General features: G+C 46.7%; 1 protein-coding gene across 1 annotated transcript in view; it reads left to right on the top strand.

The window, feature by feature from the left end:
* The first annotated feature begins 4234 nt into the window (after positions 1-4234).
* The window catches only part of LOC136620324 (uncharacterized), a 35028-nt gene continuing 14963 nt past the window's right edge, over positions 4235-24299 (top strand). Inside the window, exons 1-8 of the mRNA XM_066595022.1 lie at positions 4235-4363; positions 4626-4687; positions 4922-5079; positions 15021-15055; positions 17717-18566; positions 23373-23494; positions 23762-23823; positions 24058-24215. Of these exons, the coding sequence (XP_066451119.1) occupies positions 4256-4363; positions 4626-4687; positions 4922-5079; positions 15021-15055; positions 17717-18566; positions 23373-23494; positions 23762-23823; positions 24058-24215 (1555 nt within the window). The 5' untranslated portion in view covers positions 4235-4255. The remainder of the gene's footprint in view (positions 4364-4625; positions 4688-4921; positions 5080-15020; positions 15056-17716; positions 18567-23372; positions 23495-23761; positions 23824-24057; positions 24216-24299) is intronic.

The following is a 24299-nucleotide window of genomic DNA, read 5'->3' on the forward strand; positions in this document are numbered from 1 at the left end:
AGTAACTACAGAAACACTGACAACTACTGCTGCTCCAGTAACTACAGAAACACTGACAACTACTGCTGCTCCAGTAACTACAGGAACACTGACAACTACTGCTGATCCAGTAACTACAGAAACACTGACAACTACTGCTGCTCCAGTAACTACAGAAACACTGACAACTACTGCTGCTCCAATAACTACAGGAGCACTGACAACTACAGCTGCTCCTATAACTACAGGAACACTGACAACTACTGCTGCTCCCACAACTACAGGAACACTGACAACTACTGCTGCTCCAGTAACTACAGAAACAATGACAACTATTGCGGCTCCAGTAACTGCAGAAACAATGACAACTGCTGCTGCTCCCATAACTACAGGAACACTGACAACTACTGCTGCTCCCATAACTACAGGAACACTGACAACTACTGCTCCTCCATTAACAACAGAAACACTGACAACTACTGCTGCTCCAATAACTACAAGAACACTGACAACTACTGCTGCTCCCATAACTACAGGAACACTGACAACTACTGCTGCTCCAACAACTACGGAGACACTGACAACTACTGCTGCACCCACAACTACAGAAACACTGACAACTACTGCTGCTCCAGTAACTACAGGAACACTGACAACTACTGCTGCTCCAACAACTACAGAGACGCCGACAACTACTGCTGTTCCCATAACTACAGAAACACTGACAACTACTGCTGCTTCCATAACTACAGGAACACTGACAACTACTGCTGCTCCAGAAACTACAGAAATACTGACAACAACTGCTGGTCCCACAACTACAGGAACACTGACAACTACTGCTGCCCCCATAACTACAGGAACACTGACAACTACTGTTGCTCCCACAACTACAGGAACACTGAAAACTACTGCTGCTCCAATAACTACAGAAACACTGACAACTACTGCTGCTCCAACAACTACGGAGACCCTGACAACTACTGCTGCTCCCATAACTACAGGAACACTGACAACCATTGCTGCTCCAATAACTACAGGAACACTGACAACTACTGTTGCTCCCACAACTACAGAAACACTGACAACTACTGCTGCTCCAATAACTACAGAAACACTGACAACTACTGCTGCCCCCATAACTACAGGAACACTGACAACTACTGCTGCTCCCAGAACTACAGGTACACTGACAACTACTGCTGCTCCCACAACTACAGGTACACTGACAACTACTGCTGCTCCCATAACTACAGGTACACTGACAACTACTGCTGCTCCCACAACTACAGGAACAGCGACAACTACTGCTGCTCCCACATCTACAGGAACACTGACAACTACTGCTGCCCCCATAACTACAGGAACACTGACAACTACTGCTGCTCCCACAACTACAGGAACACTGACAACTACTGCTGCCCCCATAACTACAGGAACACTGACAACTACTGCTACTCCCACAACTACAGGTACACTGACAACTACTGCTGCTCCCACAACTACAGGAACACTGACAACTACTGCTGCCCCCATAACTACAGGAACACTGACAACTACTGCTGCTCCCACAACTACAGGTACACTGACAACTACTGCTGCTCCCACAACTACAGGTACACTGACAACTACTGCTGCTCCCATAACTACAGGTATACTGACAACTACTGCTGCTCCAACAACTACAGGAACAGCGACAACTACTGCTGCTCCCACAACTACAGGAACACTGACAACTACTGCTGCCCCCATAACTACAGGAACACTGACAACTACTGCTGCTCCCACAACTACAGGTACACTGACAACTACTGCTGCTCCCACAACTACAGGAACACTGACAACTTCTGCTGCTCCCACAACTACAGGTACACTGACAACTACTGCTGCTCCCACAACTACAGGAACACTGACAACTACTGCTGCTCCCATAACTACAGGAACACTGACAACTACTGCTGCTCCTATAACTACAGGAACACTGACAACTACTGCTGCTCCCACATCTACAGAAACACTGACAACTACTGCTGCTCCCACAACTACAGGAACACTGACAACTACTGCTGCTCCCATAACTACAGGAACACTGCCAACTACTGTTGCTCCCACAACTACAGGAAGACTGACAACTACTGCAGCTCCCACAACTACAGGAACACTGACAACTACTGCTGCTCCAATAACTACAGGAACACTGACAACTACTGCTGCCCCCATAACTACAGGTACACTGACAACTACTGCTGCTCCCACAACTACAGGAACACTGACAACTACTGCTGTCCCCATAACTACAGGTACACTGACAACTACTGCTGCTCCCACAACTACAGGAACACTGACAACTACTGCTGCTCCCACAACTACAGGAACACTGACAACTACTGCTGCTCCAATAACTACAGGGACACTGACAACTACTGCTGCTCCCATAACTACAGGAACACTGACAACTACTGCTTCTCCCATAACTACTGGAACACTGACAACTACTGCTGCTCCAGTAACTACAGAAACACTGACAACTACTGCTGCTCCAGTAACTACAGGAACACTGACAACTACTGCTGCTCCCACAACTACAGAAACACTGACAACTACTGCTGCTCCCACAACTACAGGAACACTGACAACTACTGCTGCTCCCACAACTACAGGAACACTGACAACTACTGCTGCTCCAATAACTACAGGGACACTGACAACTACTGCTGCTCCCATAACTACAGGAACACTGACAACTACTGCTTCTCCCATAACTACAGGAACACTGACAACTACTGCTGCTCCAGTAACTACAGGAACACTGACAACTACTGCTGCCTCAACAACTACAGAAACACTGACAACTACTGCTGCTCCAGTAACTACAGGAACACTGACAACTACTGCTGCTCCCACAACTACAGGAACACTGACAACTACTGCTGCTCCCATAACTACAGGAACACTGCCAACTACTGTTGCTCCCACAACTACAGGAAGACTGACAACTACTGCTGCTCCCACAACTACAGGAACACTGACAACTACTGCTGCTCCAATAACTACAGGAACACTGACAACTACTGCTGCCCCCATAACTACAGGTACACTGACAACTACTGCTGCTCCCACAACTACAGGAACACTGACAACTACTGCTGTCCCCATAACTACAGGTACACTGACAACTACTGCTGCTCCCACAACTACAGGTACACTGACAACTACTGCTGCTCCCACAACTACAGAAACACTGACAACTACTGCTGCTCCCACAACTACAGGAACACTGACAACTACTGCTGCTCCCACAACTACAGGAACACTGACAACTACTGCTGCTCCCACAACTACAGAAACACTGACAACTACTGCTGCTCTCACAACTACAGGAACACTGACAACTACTGCTGCTCCCACAACTACAGGAACACTGACAACTACTGCTGCTCCAATAACTACAGGGACACTGACAACTACTGCTGCTCCCATAACTACAGGAACACTGACAACTACTGCTTCTCCCATAACTACAGGAACACTGACAACTACTGCTGCTCCAGTAACTACAGGAACACTGACAACTACTGCTGCTCCAACAACTACAGAAACACTGACAACTACTGCTGCTCCAGTAACTACAGAAACACTGACAACTACTACTGCTCCAGTAACTACAGGAACACTGACAACTACTGCTGCTCCCATAACTACAGGAACACTGACAACTACTGCTTCTCCCATAACTACTGGAACACTGACAACTACTGCTGCTCCAGTAACTACAGGAACACTGACAACTACTGCTGCTCCAACAACTACAGAAACACTGACAACTACTGCTGCTCCAGTAACTACAGAAACACTGACAACTACTACTGCTCCAGTAACTACAGGAACACTGACAACTACTGCTGCTCCCATAACTACAGGAACACTGACAACTACTGCTTCTCCCATAACTACTGGAACACTGACAACTACTGCTGCTCCAGTAACTACAGGAACACTGACAACTACTGCTGCTCCAACAACTACAGAAACACTGACAACTACTGCTGCTCCAGTAACTACAGAAACACTGACAACTACTGCTGCTCCAGTAACTACAGGAACACTGACAACTACTGCTGCTCCCACAACTACAGGAACACTGACAACTACTGCTGCCCCCATAACTACAGGTACACTGACAACTACTGCTGCTCCCATAACTACCGATACACTGACAACTACTGCTGCTCCCATAACTACCGGTACACTGACAACTACAGGAACCCCATCAGTCATGTATGTAGGGTTTAACTTCACGATTCTGAACTCGCAGTACAATGAGCGTCTTTCACGTCCCGAAGATCCCGATTATGTTTCGCTGAAGAACAAGATTGAAGAATTGGTGAGTCTGCAGTCTGCAGGATATCAGGCCTCACTTATCAAAACTCTTTAAGGGTTTGTTCAGATTTGGTGGAAATGCTGTGGAGTTTCCAGAACAGAACATTCCATTGCAAGCTCCGCAGTATTTCCACATCAGCCCATCAGTCCTTCTTGTGGGTTTGGGTAATGTAAGCTATATATAATATACAGGCACATTACATTAGATACGGGGGTTGGTCTGCGCTGTGTGATGTTACTGATATCCCGCTATGTTCCTCCTGCAGGCCCTCCCGGTGATCAGGAGGAGTTACCCCTTCTGTCTATTTGTGATAACAATCTCATTCAGGTAAGTGTTGTTTATAGTGATGATTATATATAATAGTGCATGAAATATGGGAAGAACCTGGAGGACGAGGATCCCGACAGGAGCTGCTTACAGGATCCTCCAATCACCACACAAGCGGCACCTTCTACTGTTAATGAGCTTTTCTGATCCTCAAATATTATATTCTGCCGCTATTAAGTAATCTGGGAAGTTTGATGAATCATAAATGAGTCCAATGTTGTTTCTTTCCCACAGCGAAGGCTCCGTGAAAGTTCAAAATGCCGCTGCGTTCCCAAATAGCTCAGTGGCGCCCTCTAGTGATCAACTGCAGAGTGCATTTCTAGGGACGGTCAGAGAAGACGGAGGGATGATGGGAGACTTGCAGTTGTTTGCTTTCAACACCACGACGGCAGGTGAGACATGAGGATTCATCGGCTCCAGAGCTACAAGGTCTAATATGAAGGGAGCAGCGAACGCCAGAACGTTAGCGGTTTATTTATGGTTTAGTATTAGAGATGAGCGAGCACCAAAATGCTCGGGTGCTCGTTGCTCGAGTCGAACTTTCCGCGATGCTCGAGGGTTCGTTTCGCGTAACGAACCCCATTGAAGTCAATAGGCGACCCGAGCATTTTTGTATAGCGCCGATGCTCGCTAACGTTTTCATTTGCGCAAATCTGCGAAACCTACGAAAGTGATGGAAAAGCCACAGAAACGGATAGGGCAGGGCAGGGGCAACATGCTGGGCTGCATCTCAGGTTCCCAGGTCCCACTATTAAGCCACAATAGCGGCAAGAGTGCCCCCCCCCCCCCCCCCTCCCAACAATTTTTACTTCGGACAAACCCTCATTAGCAAGGCACACCTTAGCTAAAAGCACCACACTACCTCCAACAAAGCACAATCACTGCCTGCGGGACACTCCGCTGCCACTTCTCCTGGGTTACATGCTGCCCAACCCCCCACACACACGACCCAGTGTCCACAGCACACACCAAAGTGTCCCTGCGTAGCCTTCAGCTGCCCTCATGCCACACGCTGGCCTCATAGCCACACCACCCCCATGTCTATTTATAAGTGCGTCTGCCATGAGGAGGAACCGGGGGCACACACTGCAGAGGGTTGGCAGGGCCAGGCAGCGACCCTCTTTAAAGGGGGGGGGGGCAATAGCCCACAATGCTGTTGAGAATCGATGAGAAATTGACATTCGATCTTCCTTCCAATCCTGTGCCACCTCCGTCAGGAGCTGCAAACGTGGTCATAAAGGGGACTCAGGTGCCAGCCCAGCACTTCTACACATCCCCACAATGCAGCAATACTCGGTGTGGGAAGTATGTGAGCGGGCCCTGGGTCAGCCTCTGTCCCAGCAAACACCTTGTGTGGCCCAAGGTGCTGCGGGTGACATAGCAATGGGGAATCCATGTGCCCACACACTACTCATTCTGTTTGGGTGTCGGATACCTCATCGACAACGCAAGGGGTAAATCATCTGCACTCTGCAGCCTGCAGTGTTTTGGGGACAGACAGGTTAAACACCTCTATGGGAAGTCTGTGTGCACCCACAGCATGGGTGGGTCCAAGGAACTTAAAGGCAGTACACATAAAGAAAATCAGAGTGCCCAAACATGGCAGATTTTCACTGCACCAAGGACATAGGCCTCTGCACAAACCCTCAGCAATCGCGGGCATAGAGCGGACTCCGATGCTAGCGTAGCTGCGAACGTCTCATTAGTGCTGTATCGCTCCTCTTGTTTGTCCCATTGCAGTGCCCCGGATAGCTGTGGTAACGTGAGAGAAAATACATGTTGGCTTCGGCCCACACTCCATGCCCTAGTCAGTCTGTTTTTTTTTTTATAGTGCCAGGCAGGTACAACACCGCTATGGGAAGTCTGTGTAAACCCACAGCATGGGTGGGTCCCAGGAACGCACAGACGGTACATAAAGAAATCCTATTGCAGTGCCCCGGATAGCTGTGGTAACGTGAGAGAAAATACATATTGGCCTCGGCCACAATCCATGCCCTAGTCAGTCTGGGTTTTTTGGGGGGCCAGATAGGTAGAACACCACGATGGGAAGACTTAGTGCACCCATAGTATACACAGACCCCTGTAATATTCCTGTAGCAAAGGTATAAGCTGACTCCAATAACAGTTATGTTGCAGAAGTCTAGGGAGACCCCAGTAACATTTCTTCAGTAACAGTATAGACAAACCCCAGTAACATTTCATTAGCAGAAGTATAGGCAGACCCCTGTAACATTTCTGTAGCAGTAGTATAGGCATACCCCCTGTAACATTTACGTGCCAGACGTATAGGCAGACCCCAGTAACATTTTAGTAGCAGAAGTATACGCAGACCCCCTAGTAACATTTATGTAGCAGCAGTACTGGCAGACCCCAGTAACATTTCTGTAGCAGCAGTATAGGGAGACCCCTGTAACATTTGTGTAGCAGCAATATAGGCAGAGCCCTGTAACATTTACGTATCAGCAGTATAGGCAGACCCCTGTAACATTTCAGTAGCAGACGTATAGGCAGACCCCTGTAACATTTGTGTAGCAGCAGTATAGGCAGACCCCTGTAACATTTCAGTAGCAGCAGTATAGGCAGAGCCCAGTATTTGTAACATTTCAGTAGTAACAATATAGACAGACCCCACTAACATTTCTGTAGTAAGAGTATAGGCAGACTCCTGTAACATTTGTGTTGCAGCAGTATAGGCAGACCCCTGTAACATTTCAGTAGCAGGAGTATAGGCAGACCCTTGTAACATTTCAGTAGCAGCAGTATAGGCAGAGCCCAGTATTAGTAACATTAGGTAGTAACAGTATAGACAGACCCCAGTAACATTTCTGTAGTAACAGTATAGACAGAGCCGAGTAACATTTCTGTAGTAAGAGTATAGGCAAACCTTAGTAACATTTATGTATCAGCAGTATATGCAGACCCCTGTAACATTTACGTGGCAGCAGTATAGGCAGACCCCTGCAACGTTTCTGTAGCAGCAGTATTGGCAGACCCTTGTAACATTTGTGTAGCAGCAGTATAGGCAGACCCCTGTAACATTTCTGTAGCAGCAGTATAAGCTGACCCATGTAACATTTATGTAGCAGAAGTATAGGCAGACCCCAGTAACATCCTTGTGGCAGCAGTATAGGCAGATCACTGTAATATTTACGTGGCAGAAGTAGAGGCAGACCCCTGTAACATTTAAGTGGCAGCAGTATAGGCAGACCCCAGTAACATCTTTGTGGCAGCAGTATAGGCAGACCCCTGTAAAATTTACATGGCAGAAGTATGTGCAGTCCCCAGTAACATTTTTGTAGCAGAAGTATACGCAGACCCCTGTAACATTTCTGTAGTAACAGTATAGACAGATCCCAGTAACATTTTTGTAGCAGCAGTATAGGCAGACCCCTGTAACATTTACGTGGCAGCAGTATAGGCAGACCACAGTAACATCCTTGTGGCAGCAGTATAGGCAGACCCCTGTAACAATTAAGTGGCAGCACTATAGGCAGACCTCAGTAACACCTTGTGGCAGTAGTATAGGCAAACCCCTGTAAAATTTACGTGGCAGCATTATAGGCAGACTGAGTAACATTTTTGTAGCAGAAGTATACGCAGACCCCTGTAACATTTCTGTAGTAACAGTATTGACAGACCCCAGTAACATTTCATTAGCAGAAGTATAGGCAGACCCCTGTAACATTTTTGTAGCAGAAGTATAGGCAGACCCCTATAACATTTACGTGCCAGAAGTATAGGCAGACCCCAGTAACATTTTAGTAGCAGAAGTATACTCAGACCCCCTAGTAACATTTATGTAGCAGCAGTACTGGCAGACCCCTGTAACATTTCTGTAGCAGCAGTATAGGCAGACCCCTGTAACATTTGTGTAGCAGCAGTATAGGCAGACCCCTGTAACATTTACGTAGCAGCAGTATAGGCAGACCCCTGTAACATTTCAGTAGCAGAAGTATAGGCAGACCCCTGTAACATTTGTGTAGCAGCAGTATAGGCAGACCCCTGTAACATTTCAGTAGCAGCAGTATAGGCAGAGCCCAGTATTTGTAACATTTCAGTAGTAACAATATAGACAGACCCCAGTAACATTTCTGTAGTAACAGTATAGGCAGACCCCTGTAACATTTGTGTTGCAGCAGTATAGGCAGACCCCTGTAACATTTCAGTAGCAGCCGTATAGGCAGAGCCCAGTATTAGTAATATTTCAGTAGTAACAGTATAGACAGACCCCAGTAACATTTCTGTAGTAACAGTATAGACAGAGCCGAATAACATTTCTGTAGTAATAGTATAGGCAGACCCCTGTAACATTTCAGTAGCAGGAGTATAGGCAGACCCCTGTAACATTTACGTGGCAGCAGTATAGGCAGACCCCTGCAACATTTCTGTAGCAGCAGTATCGACAGACCCTTGTAACATTTGTGTAGCAGCAGTATAGGCAGACCCCTGTAACATTTCTGTAGCAGCAGTATAAGCAGACCCCTGTAATATTTATGTAGCAAAAGTATAGGCAGACCCCAGTAACATCTTGGTGGTAGCAGTATAGGCAGACCCCTTTAACATTTACGTGGCAGCAGTATAAGCAGACCCCTGTAACATTTATGTAGCAGAAGTATAGGCAGACCCCAGTAACATCCTTGTAGCAGAAGTATAGGCAGACCCCTGTAACATTTACGTGGCAGAAGTATAGGCAGACCTCTGTAACATTTTAGTGGCAGCAGTATAGGCAGACCCTTGTAACATTTATGGAGCAGCAGTATAGGCAGACCCCTGTAACATTTGTATAACAGCTGTATAGGCAAACCCCTGTAACATTTCAGTAGCAGCAGTATAGGCAGAGCCCAGTATTTGTAACATTTCAGTAGTAACAGTATAGACAGACCCCAGTAACATTTCTGTAGTAACAGTATAGGCAGATCCCTGTAACATTTGTGTTGCAGCAGTATAGGCAGACCCCTGTGACATTTCAGTAGCAGCAGTATAGGCAGAGCCCAGTATTAGTAACATTTCAGTAGTAACAGTATAGACAGACCCCAGTAACATTTCTGTAGTAACAGTATAGACAGAGCCGAGTAACATTTCTGTAGTAACAGTATAGGCAGACCCTAGTAACATTTATGTAGCAGCAGTATAGGCAGACCCCTGTAACATTTACGTGGCAGCAGTATAGGCAGACCCCTGCAACATTTCTGTAGCAGCAGTATAGGCAGACCCCTGTAACATTTGTGTAGCAGCAGTATAGGCAGACCCCTGTAACATTTCTGTAGCAGCAATATAAGCAGACCCCTGTAACATTTATGTAGCAGACGTACAGGCAGACCCCAGTACTATTTCTGTAGAAGTAAGGGCAGACCCCAGTAACATTTCTGTCGCAGCAGTATAAGCAGACCCCTGTAACATTTATGTAGCAGAAGCATAAGCAGACCCCAGTACCATTTTTGTAGCAGAAGTATACGCAGACCCTTGTAACATTTCTGTAGTAACAGCATAGACAGACCCCTGAAACATTTCTGTAGCAGAAGTATAGGCAGACCCCAGTAACATCCTTGTGGCAGCAGTATAGGCAGACCCCTGTAATATTTACGTTGCAGAAGTAGAGGCAGGCCCCTGTAACATTTAAGTGGCAGCAATATAGGCAGACCCCAGTAACATGCTTGTGGCAGCAGTATAGGCAGACCCCTGTAAAATTTACGTGGCAGCAGTATAGGCAGACCCCAGTAACATTTTTGTAGCAGAAGTATACGCAGACCCCTATAACATTTCTCTAGTAACAGTATAGACAGATCCCAGTAACATTTCTGTAGCAGAAGTATACGCAGACCCCTGTAACATTTACGTGGCAGCAGTATAGACAGACCCCAGTAACATCCTTGTGGCAGCAGTATAAGCAGACCCCTGTAACATTTAAGTGGCAGCAGTATGGGCAGACCCCAGTAACACCTTGTGGCAGTAGTATAGGCAAACCCCTGTAAAATTTACGTGGCAGCAGTATAGGCAGACCCCTGTAACATTTTTGTAGTAGAAATATACACACACCCCTGTAACATTTCTGTAGTAACAGTATAGACAGATCCCAGTAACATTTCTGTAGCAGAAGTATAGGCAGACCCCTGTAACATTTACTTGATAGCAGTATAGGCAGAGCCCAGTAACATCCTTGTGGCAGCAGTGTAGGCAGACCCCTGTTACATTTAAGTGGCAGCAGTATAGGCAGACCCCAGTAACATCCTTGTGGCAGCAGTTGAGGCAGACCCCTGTAAAATTGACATGGCAGCAGTATAGGGAGACCCCTGTGACATTTACGTGGCAGCAGTATAGGCAGACCCCTGTAACATTTACGTGGCAGCAGTATAGGCAGACCCCTGTATTATTTACGTTGCAGAAGTATAGGCAGACCCCAGTAACATCCTTGTGGCAGCAGTATAGCCAGACCCCAGTAACATCCTTGTGGCAGCAGTATAGGCAGACCCCAGTAACATCCTTGTGGCAGCAGTATAGGTAGACCCCAGTAACATCCTTGTGGCAGCAGTATTGGTAGACCCCAGTAACATCCTTGTGGCAGCAGTATAGGCAGACCCCAGTAACATCCTTGTGGCAGCAGTATAGGCAGACCCCTGTAAAATTTACGTGGCAGCAGTATAGGCAGACCCCTTTAACATTTACGTGGCAGCAGTATAGTCAGACCCCTGTAACATTTGCGTGGCAGCAGTATAGGCAGACCCTGTAACATTTACGTGGCAGCAGTATAGGCAGACCCCTGTAACATTTAAGTGGCAGCAGTATAGGTAGACCCCTGTACCATCCTTGTGGCAGCAGTATAGGCAGACCCCTGTAAAATTTACGTGGCAGCAGTATAGGCAGACCCCTGTAACATTTACGTGGCAGAAGTATAGGCAGACCCCTGTAACATTTACGTGGCAGCAGTATCGGCAGACCCCTGTAACATCCTTGTGGCAGCGGTATAGTCAGACCCCAGTAACATCCTTGTGCCAGCAGTATAGGCAGACCCGAGTAACATCCTTGTGGAAGCAGTATAGGCAGACCCCTGTAACAATTAAGTGGCAGCAGTATAGGCAGACTGTAGTAACATCCTTATGGCAGCATTATAGGCAGACCCCCAGTAAATTACAGACGGTCAGAGCTAGCCGTAAGAAGGAGCTTTTATTTAAAGTTTTTTGAAAAATACAGGCTATATAGCGTGTATATGACTTTCCCTCTATCAGTGGCTGTCGCCGCACACTGTGCGTTAAATTGATGGCAGACACAGATTGGTGTAAAAAATTATGGAATTATTGGCGTACAGTTGGAGGCTGACAGCGGTATTGTAACGCAAACTGAAGCCAGAAAGAAATTATATGGAAGGCTGCAAAAGGTCTGGCTCTGCAATAGTGATGCACCACAACTCCCAGCAGCCATGCAGTAAAATGCACACGGTCACAGGTAGCCCTAAGAAGGACCATTGGGGTTCTTATAAACAGGATTCTACACTACCACTGTCCCTGCCTCACCAGTACTGCCCCTATACTCTGTATAATTGACTACAGACTGAGGACGCTATGGTCTGCACAGCCCGAGATGAAAAAAAAAATTGTGCAAAACTGCTCCCAGCAGCCACAACAGTAATGCACACGGTCAGATGTGGCCCTAAGAAGGACCGTTGGGGTTCTTGAAGACGCTAACACTATCCCTGAATGAGCAGCAGCACCTTCTCTAATCTCTGCCAACGTGTGCCTGAGGCGAGCCGCGGGCGGGACCGATTTAATTACTCGGCGGCCACTTGATCTCACCAGCACTCACTGCAGGGGGGTGGGATAGGGCTGGCACGTCACAGGAGGAAGTGGTAATGGCTTCCCTGCATTTCTATTGACCAAAAAATAGCGCTAACATTTCAGGGAAGGAAATGGAATTGACTCGAGTACCGCGTGGTACACCCTAATGCTTGAACGAGTGTGCTCGCTCATCTCTATTTAGTATGTCTTATTTTGTGTATTAGCGCAGACTCCCATGAGCGTAATGTAATCACGTATAACCTGCGAGATGCACATGCGCATAATATGCTGTGAATGGCTCCAATGAAAGTACATTGATCTCCATTGATCCGTTTGCGTATTTACATTGCGCACAAGCGTTTAAAAAAGAAAGCCGCATGTTCTATGTTACCGCGCTTTACGCCCGATGGAGCCCTATTGTCCTCTATGGGCACGTAAAAAAGCTGTACATACGCAATCACGCTGCGTCGCAGAGTAACAGAGCGGGTAATTAAAAAATCCAGGAAGACTGCGAATGACAGCGTGCGGAGGAATTTGTTGCCATATGGCAATCGTTGCAGCAAAAGGCAGGCTTTTTGTGGCCTTAAAGAGATTGTCCGAGAAAACAGTTTTGTCTAAACAGAGTTCCCTCTGGCCACAAATAGCTGATATTCACCTCTGCCCGCTAGTCACCCGTCGGCATCTCTGGGTCATCGCATCGACGTAAGGTTTATAAGCAGCAGTCAGTCTGTGCCGCCCCCAGGGCTCTAGAGTCAGGGTCTTATTGGGGTGGACTTAGAGTCAGTAGAAACACCGACTTATATATGTGTCTGTGTGTACATATGAGTATATATATATATAGTAGGAGAGTTTAGAGATGTCCTATTACTAAATACAGAGTTTACAATTTAGTAAAGTTTCCTGTTCTGTAATTCTATTCCAGAAAGTATATTTAGGCTGGGTTCACACAGGGCGGATTTGCCGCGGAATTTCGCCGCGGCAAATCCGCCTGCGGCCGCTATTCTCGGAATTAGCCAGCCATGTGGACGAGATTTCTCAGAAATCTCGTCCACACGGGACGGCCAATCCGCTGCGGTAAGTCAGGCAGGAACCGCGGCTGCGGCGTTCAAATATGCAGCATGTCTATTTATCTTTTCTTTCCGCTGCGGCCGCGCTCTCCTCTATGGGAGCGCCGGACGCAGCGGAAGAGCAAGCGGCCGGGCCGCTTTAAAGCCGCCGCGGGTTTTTCCACAGCGGTTCTCCCGGCGGAAATCTCGCGGTTTTTGCTGTGGACAAACCGCAAGATTTCCAACGGGAATCCACCCTGTGTTAAGCCAGCCTTAATGTTCCATCTAATAAAGCCGGACGCTCTCATCACAATGCAAAGGAACAGCCCAATGGGACAATTTTAACTACTTAATGACACGGCCTATTTTGGCGTTGAGGACCAAACGATTTTTGGTATTTTTTCATCTCCATTTTTCAAAAGCTATAACTTTTTTTTTTTCCGTTTTTATCGGTACCATTTTTGGGTACATAGACTGTATTGTAAAACTTTTATTATTTTTTTTATAATCGTAGGGAGAAAAAACTCATCAATTCTGCCATAGATTTTTTTTTATTTATTTTTTTTAACGTTAATTATGCAGCATAAATGACACAATACATTTTTTTCGGCGGGTCGGTACGGTTACAACGATACCAAAATTCTTATTTTTCTTCAAGTTTTTCCACTTTTCCACAATAAAAACCCTTTTTTTTGGAAATTACAATTTTTTTCTAAACTTTTTTATTTTTCCATGCACGGGGCTCTGTGAGGGCTCATTTTTTACGAGACGAGCTGTAGTTTTTATTGGTACCATTTTAGGGTACGCACGTTATTTTTATCACTTTTATTGCATTTTTTTGGAGGCGAAATGCTAAAAATTAGCATTTTGCCTCAGTTTTGTAGCATTTTTTTAAACGCTTTTTGCCGTGCAGGATAATAAGCACGTTCAATGCATTGTACAAGTCGTTACAGATGCGTCAATACCAAATATGTTGGATTTTTAATTTTTTTATATTTTTTTATGCTAATATGAGAAAAAGCCTAAAAATAGTTTTTTTTTAAATTTATTTTTACATTTTTATTTTTTGTACTTTATTTTGCTCTTATTTTCACACCTTCTGTGTCCCTCTGAGGGACTTACACTGCAGCACTAATGATCGCTACGATAAGGCATGGCAGCATTTCTCTCCATAACGTAAGGGTATGTCTTTTTGCGGGAAGAACCCGGCTCCCATAACATACCCTTACGTCATGGGGTGGGAAGAGGTTAATATAGTAAATTTATCAACTACGGAACACGAGTCGTATAAGAAGGAATCGTAGTTTGGGAAAACTGACAGTCAGAGGTTTCTCTTACAGAGTCCACTGCCCAGGATGTCCCATAAACGGGCTGCTGCAGCCAATCATACAGCTCAGTGCCCTGTTGTCACAGGGATTCCTCTGGTAGAAAATCTTATATCAGACAACACCTTAAAGACTTTACACTTTACTCATCATTACGTGGGTAAGATTTAATGGTAATATTCTGTATTTACAGAACCACTGACAACTACGGGTATTCTGACAACTACTGCTACTCCAATAACTACAGGAACACTGACAACTACTGCTGCTCCCATAACTACAGGAACACTGACAACTACTGCTGCTCCCACAACTACAGGAACAATGACAACTACTGCTGCTCCAATAACTACAGGAACACTGACAACTACTGCTGCTCCCATAACTACAGAAACACTGACAACTACTGCTGCTCCCACAACTACAGGAACACTGACAACTACTGCTGCTCCCATAACTACAGGAATACTGACAACTACTGCTGCTCCCACAACTACAGAAACACTGACAACTACTGCTGCTCCAATAACTACAGGAACACTGACAACTACTGCTGCTCCAGTAACTACAGGAACACTGACAACTACTGCTGCTCCAATAACTACAGGAACACTGACAACTACTGCTGCTCCAGTAACTACAGGAACACTGACAACTACTGCTGCTCCAGTAACTACAGGGACACTGACAACTACTGCTGCTCCAATAACTACAGGAACACTGACAACTACTGCTGCTCCCATAACTGCAGAAACACTGACAACTACTGCTGCTCCCATAACCACAGAAACACTGACAACTACTGCTGCTGCAGTAACTACAGGAACACTGACAACTACTACTGCTCCAAAAACTACAGGAACACTGACAACTACTGCTGCTCCCATAACTACAGAAACACTAACAACTACTGCTGCTCCCATAACTACAGAAACACTGACAACTACTGCTGCTCCCATAACAACAGGAACACTGACAACTACTGCTGCTCCAGTAACTACAGGAGCACTGACAACTACTGCTGCTCCCATAACTACAGGAACACTGACAACTACTGCTGCTCCAGTAACTACAGGAACACTGACAACTACTGCTGCTCCAGTAACTACAGAAACACTGACAACTACTGCTGCTCCAGTAACTACAGAAACACTGACAACTACTGCTGCTCCCATAACTACAGGAACACTGACAACTACTGCTGCTCCCACAACTACAGGAACACTGACAACTACTGCGGTTCCAGTAACTACAGGAACACTGACAACTACTGCTGCTCCCATAACTACAGAAACACTGACAACTACTGCTGCTCCCACAACTACAGGAACACTGACAACTACTGCTGCTCCTATAACTACAGAAACACTAACAACTACAGCTGCTCCAGTAACTACAGAAACACTGACAACTACTGCTGCTCCAGTAACTACAGGAAAACTGACAACTACTGCTGCTCCAGAAACTACAGGAACACTGACAACTACTGCTGCTCCTGTAACTACAGTAACACTGACAACTACTACTGCTCCTATAACTACAGGAACACTGACAACTACTGCTGCTCCAATAAATACAGGAACACTGACAACGACTGCTGCTCCCACAACTACAGGAGCACTGACGACTACTGCTGCTCCCACAACTAAAGAAACACTGACAACTACTGCTGCTCCCATTACTTCAGGAACACTGACAACTACTGCTGCTCCAGTAACTACAGAAACACTGACAACTACTGCTGCTCCTGTAACTACAGAAACACTGACAACTACTGCTGCTCCCATAACTACAGAAACACTGACAACTACTACTGCTCCAATAACTACAAGAACACTGAGAACTACCGCTGCTCCAATAACTACAGGAACACTGACAACTACTGCTGCTCCAGTAACTACAGAAACACTGACAACTACTGCTGCTCCAATAACTACTGGAGCACTGACAACTACTGCTGCTTCCACAACTACAGGAACACTGACAAATACTGCTGCTCCCATAACTACAGGAACACTGACAACTACTGCTGCTCCAATAACTACTGGAACACTGACAACTACTGCTGCTCCCACAACTACAGGAACACTGACAACTACTGCTGCTCCCATAACTACAGGAACACTGACAACTACTGCTGCTCCAATAACTACTGGAACACTGACAACTACTGCTGCTCCCACAACTACAGGAACACTGACAACTACTGCTGCTCCAATAACTACAGAAACACTGACAACTACTGCTGCTCCAGTAACTACAGTAACACTGACAACTACTGCTGCTCCCATAACTACAGGAACACTGACAACTACTGCTGCTCTCATAACTACAGGAACACTGACAACTACTGCTGCTCCCACAACTACAGAAACACTGACAACTACTGCTGCTCCAATAACTACAGGAACACTGACAACTACTGCTGCTCCAGAAACTACAGAAACACTGACAACTACTGCTGCTCCAGTAACTACAGAAACACTGACAACTACTGCTGCTCCAATAACTACTGGACCACTGACAACTACTGCTGCTCCCACAACTACAGGAACACTGACAACTACTGCTGCTCCCACAACTACAGGAAGACTGACAACTACTGCTGCTCCCACAACTACAGGAACACTGACAACTACTGCTGCTCCAATAACTACAGGAACACTGACAACTACTGCTGCTCCCACAACTACAGGTACACTGACAACTACTGCTGCTCCCATAACTACAGGTACACTGACAACTACTGCTGCTCCTATAACTACAGGAACACTGACAACTACTGCTGCTCCCATAACTACAGGAACACTGACAACTACTGCTGCTCCCACAACTACAGGAACACTGACAACTACTGCTGCTCCCATAACTACAGGAACACTGACAACTACTGCTGCTCCCACAACTACAGGAACACTGACAACTACTGCTGCTCCCACAACTACAGGAACACTGACAACTACTGCTGCTCCCACAACTACAGGAACACTGACAACTACTGCTGCCCGCATAACTACAGGAACACTGACAACTACTGCTGCTCCTGTAACTACAGGTACACTGACAACTACTGCTGCTCCCACAACTACAGGAACACTGACAACTACTGCTGCCCCCATAACAACCGGTACACTGACAACTACTGCTGCTCCCACAACTACAGGAACACTGACAACTACTGCTGCCCCCATAACTACAGGTACACTGACAACTACTGCTGCTCCCACAACTACAGGAACACTGACAACTACTGCAGCCCCCATAACTACAGGTACACTGACAACTACTGCTGCTCCCACAACTACAGGTACACTGACAACTACTGCTGCTCCCACAACTACAGGTACACTGACAACTACTGCTGCTCTCACAACTACAGGTACACTGACAACTACTGCTGCACCCACAACTACAGGTACACTGACAACTACTGCTGATCCCACAACTACAGGAACACTGACAACTACTGCTGCTCCCACAACTACAGGAACACTGACAACTACTGCTGCTCCCACAACTACAGGTACACTGACAACTACTGCTGCTCCCACAACTACAGGTACACTGACAACTACTGCTGCTCCCATAACTACAGGTACACTGACAACTACTGCTGCTACCACAACTACAGGAACACTGACAACTACTGCTGCTCCCACAACTACAGGAACACTGACAACTACTGCTGCCCCCATAATTACAGGAACACTGACAACTACTGCTGCTCCCACAACTACAGGTACACTGACAACTACTGCTGCTCCCACAACTACAGGTACACTGACAACTACTGCTGCTCCCACAACTACAGGAACACTGACAACTACTGCTGCTCCCACAACTACAGGAACACTGACAACTACTGCTGCCCCCATAACTACAGGAACACTGACAACTACTGCTGCTCCGACAACTACAGGTACACTGACAACTACTGCTGCTCCCACAACTACAGGAACACTGACAACTACTGCTGCCCCCATAACTACAGGAACACTGACAACTACTGCTGATCCCACAACTACAGGTACACTGACAACTACTGCTGCTCCCACAACTACAGGAACACTGACAACTACTGCTGCCCCCATAACTAGAGGTACACTGACAACTACTGCTGCTCCCACAACTACAGGAACACTGACAACTACTGCTGCCCCCATAACTACCGGTACACTGACAACTACTGCTGCTCCCACAACTACAGGAACACTGACAACTACTGCTGCCCCCATAACTACAGGTACACTGACAACTACTGCTGCTCCCACAACCACAGGTACACTGACAACTACTGCTGCTCCCACAACTACAGGTACACTGACAACTACTGCTGCTCCCACAACTACAGGTACACTGACAACTACTGCTGCACCCACAACTACAGGTACACTGACAACTACTGCTGATCCCACAACTACAGGAACACTGACAACTACTGCTGCTCCAATAACTACAGGGACACTGACAACTACTGCTGCTCCCACAAGTACAGGAACACTGACAACTACTGCTGCTCCCATAACTACAGGAACACTGACAACTACTGCTGCTCCCACAACTACAGGAACACTGACAACTACTGCTGCTCCCATAACTACAGGAACACTGACAACTACTGTTGCTCCCACAACTACAGGAAGACTGACAACTACTGCTGCTCCCACAACTACAGGAACACTGACAACTACTGCTGCTCCAATAACTACAGGAACACTGACAATTACTGCTGCTCCCACAACTACAGGAACACTGACAACTACTGCTGACCCCATAACTACAGGAACACTGACAACTACTGCTGCTCCCACAACTACAGGTACACTGACAACTACTGCTGCTCCCACAACTACAGGTACACTGACAACTACTGCTGCTCCCATAACTACAGGTACACTGACAACTACTGCTGCTCCCACAACTACAGGAACACTGACAACTACTGCTGCCCCCTTAACTACAGGTACACTGACAACTACTGCTGCTCCCACAACTACAGGTACACTGACAACTACTGCTGCTCCCACAACTACAGGAACACTGACAACTACTGCTGCCCCCATAACTAGAGGTACACTGACAACTACTGCTGCTCCCACAACTACAGGAACACTGACAACTACTGCTGCCCCCATAACTACCGGTACACTGACAACTACTGCTGCTCCCACAACTACAGGAACACTGACAACTACTGCTGCCCCCATAACTACAGGTACACTGACAACTACTGCTGCTCCCACAACTACAGGTACACTGACAACTACTGCTGCTCCCACAACTACAGGTACACTGACAACTACTGCTGCTCCCACAACTACAGGTACACTGACAACTACTGCTGCTCCCACAACTACAGGTACACTGACAACTACTGCTGCTCCAGTAACTACAGGAACACTGACAACTACTGCTGCTCCAACAACTACAGAAACACTGACAACTACTGCTGCTCCAGTAACTACAGGAACACTGACAACTACTGCTGCTCCAATAACTACAGGGACACTGACAACTACTGCTGCTCCCATAACTACAGGAACACTGACAACTACTGCTTCTCCCACAACTACAGGTACACTGACAACTACTGCTGCTCCAGTAACTACAAGAACACTGACAACTACTGCTGCTCCAATAACTACAGGAACACTGATAACTACTGCTGCTCCAGTAACTACAGGAACACTGACAACTACTGCTGCTCCGACAACTACAGGTACACTGACAACTACTGCTGCTCCCACAACTACAGGAACACTGACAACTACTGCTGCCCCCATAACTACAGGAACACTGACAACTACTGCTGATCCCACAACTACAGGTACACTGACAACTACTGCTGCTCCCACAACTACAGGAACACTGACAACTACTGCTGCCCCCATAACTAGAGGTACACTGACAACTACTGCTGCTCCCACAACTACAGGAACACTGACAACTACTGCTGCCCCCATAACTACCGGTACACTGACAACTACTGCTGCTCCCACAACTACAGGAACACTGACAACTACTGCTGCCCCCATAACTACAGGTACACTGACAACTACTGCTGCTCCCACAACCACAGGTACACTGACAACTACTGCTGCTCCCACAACTACAGGTACACTGACAACTACTGCTGCTCCCACAACTACAGGTACACTGACAACTACTGCTGCACCCACAACTACAGGTACACTGACAACTACTGCTGATCCCACAACTACAGGAACACTGACAACTACTGCTGCTCCAATAACTACAGGGACACTGACAACTACTGCTGCTCCCTCAAGTACAGGAACACTGACAACTACTGCTGCTCCCATAACTACAGGAACACTGACAACTACTGCTGCTCCCACAACTACAGGAACACTGACAACTACTGCTGCTCCCATAACTACAGGAACACTGACAACTACTGTTGCTCCCACAACTACAGGAAGACTGACAACTACTGCTGCTCCCACAACTACAGGAACACTGACAACTACTGCTGCTCCAATAACTACAGGAACACTGACAACTACTGCTGCTCCCACAACTACAGGAACACTGACAACTACTGCTGACCCCATAACTACAGGAACACTGACAACTACTGCTGCTCCCACAACTACAGGTACACTGACAACTACTCCTGCTCCCACAACTACAGGTACACTGACAACTACTGCTGCTCCCATAACTACAGGTACACTGACAACTACTGCTGCTCCCACAACTACAGGAACACTGACAACTACTGCTGCCCCCTTAACTACAGGTACACTGACAACTACTGCTGCTCCCACAACTACAGGTACACTGACAACTACTGCTGCTCCCACAACTACAGGAACACTGACAACTACTGCTGCCCCCATAACTAGAGGTACACTGACAACTACTGCTGCTCCCACAACTACAGGAACACTGACAACTACTGCTGCCCCCATAACTACCGGTACACTGACAACTACTGCTGCTCCCACAACTACAGGAACACTGACAACTACTGCTGCCCCCATAACTACAGGTACACTGACAACTACTGCTGCTCCCACAACTACAGGTACACTGACAACTACTGCTGCTCCCACAACTACAGGTACACTGACAACTACTGCTGCTCCCACAACTACAGGTACACTGACAACTACTGCTGCTCCCACAACTACAGGTACACTGACAACTACTGCTGCTCCAGTAACTACAGGAACACTGACAACTACTGCTGCTCCAACAACTACAGAAACACTGACAACTACTGCTGCTCCAGTAACTACAGGAACACTGACAACTACTGCTGCTCCAATAACTACAGGGACACTGACAACTACTGCTGCTCCCATAACTACAGGAACACTGACAACTACTGCTTCTCCCACAACTACAGGTACACTGACAACTACTGCTGCTCCAGTAACTACAAGAACACTGACAACTACTGCTGCTCCAATAACTACAGGAACACTGATAACTACTGCTGCTCCAGTAACTACAGGAACACTGACAACTACTGCTGCTCCAACAACTACAGAAAGACTGACAACTACTGCTGCTCCCACAACTACAGGAACAATGACAACTACTGCTGCTCCAGTAACTACAGAAACACTGACAACTACTGCTGCTCCAGTAACTACAGAAACACTGACAACTACTGCTGCTCCAGTAACTACAGGAACACTGACAACTACTGCTGCTCCCACAACTACAGGAACACCGACAACTACTGCTGCTCCAGTAACTACAGGAACACCGACAACTACTGCTGCTCCAGTAACTACAGGAACACTGACAACTACTGCTGCTCCAGTAACTACAGGAACACTGACAACTACTGCTGCTCCAATAACTACAGGGACACTGACAACTACTGCTGCTCCCATAACTACAGGAACACTGACAACTACTGCTTCTCCCACAACTACAGGTACACTGACAACTACTGCTGCTCCAGTAACTACAGGAACACTGACAACTACTGCTGCTCCAATAACTACAGGAACACTGACAACTACTGCTGCTCCAACAACTACAGAAACACTGACAACTACTGCTGCTCCCACAACTACAGGAACAATGACAACTACTGCTGCTCCAGTAACTACAGAAACACTGACAACTACTGCTGCTCCAGTAACTACAGAAACACTGACAACTACTGCTGCTCCAGTAACTACAGGAACACTGACAACTACTGCTGCTCCCACAACTACAGGAACACCGACAACTACTGCTGCTCCAGTAACTACAGGAACACTGACAACTACTGTTGCTCCAGTAACTACAGGAACACTGACAACTACTGCTGCTCCCCCAACTACAGGAACACCGACAACTACTGCTGCTCCAGTAACTACAGGAACACTGACAACTACTGCTGCTCCAGTAACTACAGGAACACTGACAGCTACTGCTGCTCCAGTAACTACAGAGACGCTGACAACTACTGCTGCTCCAGTAACTACAGGAACACTGACAACTACTGCTGCTCCAGTAACTACAGGAACACTGACAACTACTGCTGCTCCCATAACTACCGGTACACTGACAAGTACAGGAACCCCATCAGTCATGTATGTAGGGTTTAACTTCACGATTCTGAACTCGCAGTACAATGAGCGTCTTTCACGTCCCGAAGATCCCGATTATGTTTCGCTGAAGAACAAGATTGAAGAATTGGTGAGTCTGCAGTCTGCAGGATATCAGGCCTCACTTATCAAAACTCTTTAAGGGTTTGTTCAGATTGGGTGGAAATGCTGTGGAGTTTCCAGAACAGAACATTCCATTACACGCTCCGCAGTATTTCCACATCAGCCCATCAGTCCTTCTTGTGGGTTTGGGTAATGTAAGCTATATATAATATACAGGCACATTACATTATATACGGGGATTGGACTGTCCTGCGGGGTGTGATGTCACTGATATCCTGCTATGTTCCTCCTGCAGGCCCTCCCGGTGATCAGGAGGAGTTACCCCTTCTGTCTACTTGTGATAACAATCTCATTCAGGTAAGTGTTGTTTATAGTGATGATTATATATAATAGTGCATGAAATATGGGAAGAACCTGGAGGACGAGGATCCCGACAGGAGCTGCTTACAGGATCCTCCAATCACCACACAAGCGGCACCTTCTACTGTTAATGAGCTTTTCTGATCTTCATATATTATATTCTGCTGCTATTAAGTAATCTGGGAAGTTTGATGAATCATAAATGAGTCCAATGTTGTTTCTTTCCCACAGCGAAGGCTCAGTGAAAGTTCAAAATGCCGCTGCGTTCCCAAATAGCTCAGTGGCGCCTTCTAGTGATCAACTGCAGAGTGCATTTCTAGGGACGGTCAGAGAAGACGGAGGGATGATGGGAGACTTGCAGTTGTTTGCTTTCAACACCACGACGGCAGGTGAGACATGAGGATTCATCGGCTCCAGAGCTACAAGGTCTAATATGAAGGGAGCAGCGAACGCCAGAACGTTAGCGGTTTATT

Source organism: Eleutherodactylus coqui, chromosome 3, assembly GCF_035609145.1.
Source record: "Eleutherodactylus coqui strain aEleCoq1 chromosome 3, aEleCoq1.hap1, whole genome shotgun sequence".
Taxonomy (NCBI): Eukaryota; Metazoa; Chordata; class Amphibia; order Anura; family Eleutherodactylidae; genus Eleutherodactylus; species Eleutherodactylus coqui.